The 7254-nt window shown below is 43.4% G+C and overlaps 1 protein-coding gene across 1 annotated transcript in view; it reads right to left on the reverse strand.

The window, feature by feature from the left end:
- MTHFD1L (methylenetetrahydrofolate dehydrogenase (NADP+ dependent) 1 like) overlaps positions 1-7254 on the reverse strand; it is a 207573-nt gene that overhangs the window by 51777 nt on the left and 148542 nt on the right. Inside the window, exon 20 of the mRNA XM_017539199.2 lies at positions 5817-5969. Coding sequence (XP_017394688.1) covers positions 5817-5969 — 153 coding nt within the window. The remainder of the gene's footprint in view (positions 1-5816; positions 5970-7254) is intronic.

Genomic DNA, 7254 nt, shown 5'->3' on the forward strand with positions numbered 1-7254 from the left:
GAGAGAGAGAGAGAGAAAACACTGTGAAAAGAAAGAAGTCACTCACCCCCTCTCCAACCCCTAACACAGTAAGCAAGAAGGGACAAATTAACAGGGAAAAGCAATCCTGCATTTGTTTAGCAGAATTTGGGGTTTGCAAACATTAGTCAGAGCTAGACAAATCATACTGAATGCACTTCTTATAAAAACGTTCTAGCTCTTATGGTCCTTCTTCGCTGTCCCAACTTTTGAGTTGCTAAAACACAGCAAGACAGCCAGGACTGGCCAGGGGATGGCACGGAGCCCGCTCCCACAGCTGTGTGGGTGTTCTCACTCTCTTGCAAATAGTCTGGGTTAAACATTCTCCCAAAGCACTGCAGCTTATCATCCTCCTATTTACTGTATTTTCATGTTATAAAAGTAATATATGCCCAACGTAATAATTCGATCTATATGGAAAAGAAAAGAAAAAAAGCTACTCATAATATCACTGTCTAATTTAAGGGTTTGGTATTGTCTTTCTAGTCTTTTTATATATGGAATGTAATTTACTTCTTAATAATATCATTTCATATACTTTGCTTACATATTAATATTTTTGTCATGAAATTTATGCCACCTGATGAAACAGCCTTTGTAAATTACAGAAACTTAAAGACAATATCAAAACAATGTGACTACAAGACAAAGACCACCTACTACTAAATTATTTTTGGCATAAGATTATTTTTTGAGACATTTTATAAACTATTAGGTTTACTGAATACTATAAACCATAAGCTTTGAAAGAATTTTGGAAACATACCATAACAGGGTAATTTGTAGTAGAATATAGGGTTGGAAACCCTTAAAAAACAACTTGCTCATTTCTTCCCACATCAAAGATCTGTTGTTGCTGTCATGTTTTTTTTGAGACAGAGACTTGCTCTGCTGCCCAGGCTGGAATGCAATGGCGTGATCTTGGCTCACTGCAACCCCTGCCTCCCAGGTTCAAGCGATTCTCCCGCCTCAGCCTCCTGAGTAGCTGGGATTACAGACACCTGCCATCATGTCCAGCTAATTTTTTTGTATTTTTGTAGAGACAGGGTTTCACCATGTTGACCAGGCTGGTTTCAAATTCTGACTTCAGGTGATCTGCCTGCCTTGGCCTCCCAAAGGGCTGGGATTATAGCCGTGAGCCACCACACCTGGCCAAACTATTTCTTATAAAAAGATGTATTCAGTGGTACTATGCCAGTCAAGAATCTTGTATTATTTTCTAGCTTTCAAGAATATGTATAATATCCTAAAAAAGAGGCAAGAATATGTAAAATACATATGAAGCTCACGAGGAATGAAGAAAGTTATTTTAGGAAGAAAAAATTGCTACCATAAAGAAATACGGAACACACTAGCAATACATGTAAGAATGAGAGCAAAGGTCTTAGACATCCATGAGCTGGGAATGCTTGTGCTGGGAGCTTCAGTAACAACAGCATGGGAAGTGAAATAGACTAGGCAAGCTGTTACACCAGGTGATAGTATTTACTATTATTATTATTATTATTTGATTGTGGTGAACATGATGAAATAATTCAATGGTAGGAAAAAAAATTCTGGCCTACAAGTGAAGATGAAAAGTAAAAGTAAATATTTAGAAAGCAAAATCTGGAGGGAAAAAAAGCTCCAGTATCTCACCATGGCGTCTTCCAAAGCCAGCAATGCTGGAGATGTTTATTGTCGAGGATGGACTTGCTTGGGTTGGGATTCTGTAACTAGAGCCAGAGGGGAGCTTCTCTGCCGCCTTCAAGGACACAACAAGAGGGGCTTTCTGCCTTTCTTATAAAGCCCGCCACATTTGGTGCCTGTATGGTTTTATTTACTGGAGTCTATCATAAGGCTTATGAAGGAAGGGCTGGATCTTTCTCATATCCATGTGACTGATGGCCTGGAGTGCTGTAGGCATTTAATAACTCACTGAGTGGATGAATGAACCCTGTGGAAGAATGAGAGCCTTTCTGATCTTGAGGTCTCAGTTTGGACTATATTTCTGGAGGGGATAGATGAATATGTATTTCAGCAGCACTCTAATAAGCCCACATTGGGTGACTAAGCAGAAAAGTGATTCATTTTGCTCGAATTTTCCCACCCGCCGGAGCCAGTCCCCCTGGTGTTCCCATTCCGCTTCCCCTCAGTCATCTCAGCAGGAAATTACTATCCTGTCTCCTACCCGGGTGATGAATGTTCAAGGCATTTCAGCAGACTGTGGCAAGGCCCGGAACGGGATCAAGTAAAAGTAAATACCAGCCCTTATTAGGAGATCCTGGCCCTTCTGGTGCGTGTGTTCCAGTACACATGTGGCTTCCTGCTCTGTCATAGAAAGCAGGCTTCTAAGGCCCCCGCTTCCAGTGACGGTTTCCTGACCTCCAGGAACTTCTGTAGCCAGGCACCACTCCCTTCCTCACGCCCCACACCCGATTGTTCCAGGAGGATTTCATCACTGTGCACTGACGCTCACTGTGACCTCGCGTGTGGCCACAGGAGGAACTCGGCCGAGGCCTGAGAAGACCAGATAATGACATAGAGGGCTCACTTCAGGAAACCCAGGGAGCTGCAGCCGCTCCTCCAGGGTCATTGCACACATTCATTTTCTAACAAGTCATAAGTCAAAGAGTGACACCAGGAGTGGCCAGCCTGGTGCCCAGGTACAAGCCACAGCAACAGATTCTGATTTTCCGGAATAGCCGTGGTCTTTAGCTGGTGTTGGATATGGTGCTGTTAGCTGGAGAAGGAGGAGACTCATATTGTATATTTGTTCAGTGACTCCAAAGATTTTAAATTATATTGCGATTTTTATTATTTTAGTCTACTTTTTCGTAGAGACAGGGGTCTCACTCTATCTCCCAGGCTGGAGTGCAATGGTATGATCATAGCTCACTGTAGCCTCGAACTCCTGGGCTCAAGTAATCCTCCCACTTCAGCCTCCTGAGTAGCTGGGACTCCAGCTGCGTGCCACCACGCCTGGCTAATTTTTGTTTAAGTGGAGATGAAGTCTGGCTATGTTGCCCAAGCTGGTCTTGAACTCCCGGCCTGAATCAATCCTCCTACCTTGGCTTCCAAAAGTGCTGGGATTATAAGTTTGAGCCACTGTGCCAGGCCCTGGTTTTTATTTAATGGCTATTAAATGCTCAGAAGTGAATTAAGGTTTCAGTTAAATGCACAATTTTTAAACCAAACTATTTTCTTTGCTAGTTCACTTCTATCTGCATCTACCGGCTGTAAACTGCCTGAAGCAGAGAAAGCTTTGTTAGCTTGGGGCTCCCTGTAGCCTCGAACTGAGTGTCTTATGTGGCATTGGGCGAATGAATGAATTTGTTGGATGAACTACTTCCGGGTTTAGAATCCGCAGGGGGTAAGACAGGACAGATCGTGGAGGAGGCTGACCTCCTCAGCTACTCTACCATTTCATGTTCTGTTTGGGCACCTCCGTCACCCCTCACCTCCTCGGATAGTCTAGTCTGTCTGGGCCTGGACTGCCTAGCCACCCTCTTATCCCTAAGCCAAGGCCTTCGCTGACTAAAGTCCAGAGTAAAGTGGCCTTTACTGAGGCCCTTCTGAGGAATAGAAAGCATGCTCTTCAGTACCCATTCAGAACTCATTTCATCTGGATCCTGCTTCCTGTGTCAATACCGCTGCAAGCAGCATCTGAGGGAGTTTTCTGGATGTTCTCTGCCACTCTACTGCTGCTTCCTTCCCATCTCCTGCAAGGCCCCCACTGCAAGGAGTCAGCTGTGTGAACGTGGGTGTTTCAAGGGCGTCTTCCTTTACTCTGTTCTCAATGATTTCTTGCTATCACTGCGTCTCTCTTGTTTAATGACTGCCTTCACCCATATATCCTTAAACCCACCAGGCCGATCTTCCTGTCCCTTTCTTTGGAGTGCTGTGTCTGTATCTCCAGTGGCGGCACACACTGTTCCTTAGATCCTGATAACTCTCCGAGCTCTCTGTCCAAGCCAGGCTCATTTCTGGCCCTGCCAATCTGCTTCCTCCCATGTCATTTACATAACCAATGGTACCACCATCCAGAGTGACCAAGCTAGAACAGTCCCTCCCTCCGGCCCCCATGGTAGGAGGCTACTTTTGGAGTACACCTGCAATTGACCTCCACTCTCCGTACCTACGTCTGTGGCCAAAGTACTGACCCTGATTGCCTCTGGCCCCAGCTGAATTAACCCACCTTGCTGGGCCTAGTTCTCTTTTCACTAAACATTCTCCAAAATGCTGCCACAGCTATTTTTCTAAAATACACATAAGACCATATTCTTCTCCTTATTAAAAACAAAAACAAAAACAAAAAAAAACAAAAAACAAGAAACACCAAGAAACAAACAAAAAACCCCACCCTATACTGGCTCCAGAGTGTGTCCGAGATCAGACTCAAGTTCTATGCGATGGTCTTCAAGACCCTTGGCCGTGTGGTCCCATCCTGCTATCCCCACTCCCACTCCCAATCCCATTCCCCAGCCTCCCTACCTCATGCAACTCCAGCCACACTGGCCCACCCCACCCCAGGGGAGGATGCCATGTATTAGTACTTTGAGTCAAAACTCATTCTGTTTTGCCAGTTCAGAGGTTGAGCCCTTTCTGAAGTATTCTTGACTCCCCTCTTCCTCCATATCCCGGGTAAATTCTGTCCCAGGCATAATGAGCTGTTACCTCACAGGCTCTGAGGGCACTCAGAATGCCAACACAGTGCCCTCCAGGCACCTCTGTGCTGTTCAAACCTATGCATCTTACACCTGCTCTTCTTAAAATCTCTGTGCCTCACACGCAGGAAGAATTCAAGAAATGCAGATTAAAAAAACATGTGTCCAGTAGTAGATGAAGTATGTAAATATCAAGGCAAGAATCTCTACTTTTTGTCTATTTATTGTTTGTGTGCACAATAGAGCCACATGGTTTATTACAAAAAATTATTATAATGTATGCTGTTTGGGCTCAGATCACTTTGTAATGATGATGATGATGATGATGATGATGATGATGGGTTAGAATTTTTTTTTTCTTTGTTTGCCATGGGATCTGCCAGGTTTTAAGAATTTCTTTTTGTTCTAAATCAAATTCAGGAGCACTCCCATGACAAGAGGTCAAATTTAGGCCACTGATGGTACCAACGGAAGGTTATCACTGTGTAGCTATAATGAAGCAGTTTATGAATAAAGCCCATCATCATGGATTTTAAGCACTTTGATAAGCTTTTATGTCTCTGCTCATCTCCTTTACCCCTACAGATAACACAAAATAACAGAATAATCATCCAACAGCAACGCCGCAATCCCATCACAACAACATGGAAAATGAGAATTCATGTGATTTGCTAATTTCCTAAGTCAGAGCTTCCCACCTGATGTGCTGGGGAAGTGGGAGAGGGTGAGGACTGCTTTCCCCAGCCCTTGGGGTGACTGGGCTGATCTCGCCTGGCATGAGCAGTCAACTCCACCATGGTACATCATTTTGAGTGCCATGTTTGATAAAGGTTGACAACCACTGTCCTAAGCCATGCTACCATTTAAATAACAGACTGAATTCTCCCAAGTGTTGTTCTTATTTGCCTTAGGAAGGAAATTAATATTATGACTCTAAGGATCCTGAACACATGATCTAAGAAAAGAAAAACCCAAACTATAATGGCAAAGGTAGGTGAGACAGAGTGTTTAGAAAAACAGCAAATACTGTGCTATTAATTAGTCCCAAATTCTCCCTAACACATGATTTTTAAAGAGTAGGCGGAGCATAATGATTTGAGGAACACAGCCATGCGGAATGGGAAGGGTTTTTAGAAAATGTGACTCACTCACCGTTCCGACCAAAGGGTAAATGAACCCAGCGCCTATGCTGGCTCGGACATCACTGATGGGTAAGATGAAGTCTCTTGGCACACCTTTTTTGTCAGGTTGGTGAGACAGAGAAAGGTGGGTCTTTGCCATGCAGATGGGCAAATTTCCAAAACCCTGTAAGAAAGGAAAGAAAATGTGTTCACTGGAATGTTAGTCTCCTGTGTTTTTCAATGCACACTTTACACAGTCTCAGCAGCAATGGTACGCCGGCTCAGATCGGGGCACACGCAGGGACTGCTTGTTACTCCTTGTTCACTGAACAAGCAAGAAGGTGAGGATAAAAACCCATCTCTATGCGATCACTGTTTAGCAGGTCAAGGGCGACTACTGTTTGTTTTGGAGGTTCTCTTTAAGAGAAGGCAGTGTTATGTGCATGTTTGGGGAAAGCGTGGCTATTTTCAGGCAAGGCAGCAGCTGTAGAAACCACTTTCCAAGACTATTAATATCCGAGACCCAGCAAGGTAGTCTGGAGAGAGGCGAGGCTTTAAGTCATGTTGTTCACTCGCTCTTGCAGTCGGTCAGGAAGCAAAGGGCCCCTTTGTGTTGGTTTATGAATCATGGCTATTTGATGTGCGATTACATTATAAGAACTAAGATGATGAAGTCACTATTTAAGCTTCTTGTTTTTAAGGACCAAAGTCTATGTCTGACCCAGAGTTCCAAAGGTGAAAGAGCAGGAAGTCACATGTGGTGTCTCACAAAAAGGACAGTGTCCTCGAAGCCTGGTTCTGATTAAATGGCACATAATGTTCCTTTAGAGGCTTTGCTAATTCATTACAACCACATACTTGATACTAACTGTTTTAAAAAATAAAAATAGAGATGAGAGTTTTGCGATGTTGCCCAGCGTGGTCTCAGACTCCTGGCTTCAAGTGATCCTCCTGCTTTGACCTCCCAAAGTGCTGGGATTATAGGCGTGAGCACTGCGCCCAACTGACACAACTTTTAAGGACTATTTCCCTGATAGACAGAGAAAAAGGGAATGCAATCTTCAGAGTAACCCAGGTCAAATTTTCCTAAGATTTAGCCTAAAACTATCTTAGAGTCTTAACAACTCAGGGAAGGCGTGGGCTTGTGACCATTTTCTTTTTGAAATCTCCACTCTCCTATCCTAATGAGAATTTTGCTAGAGGACAATCACAACTGCCTTTCAGAAATGGTGCCAGAATTCTGAATTTCAGACATGGTTAAATATTGAAATACTTTCAATGAATTAATATATGTTTGCTAATGTAAAAATTTTGTCAGTAGGCATATTAAAAAGAAACAAACAAAAACCAACCAATATGCCATATACTATCACCAGATTACTCCATAAAGGAAATAACATTTTAACACTGAAAGGAGAAAGGACGTATTACATGATAGCCTTAAATTTCATTGCTAAAAACTCATGGGA

This window comes from Cebus imitator, unplaced genomic scaffold (assembly GCF_001604975.1).
Source record: "Cebus imitator isolate Cc_AM_T3 unplaced genomic scaffold, Cebus_imitator-1.0 Scaffold6, whole genome shotgun sequence".
Taxonomy (NCBI): Eukaryota; Metazoa; Chordata; class Mammalia; order Primates; family Cebidae; genus Cebus; species Cebus imitator.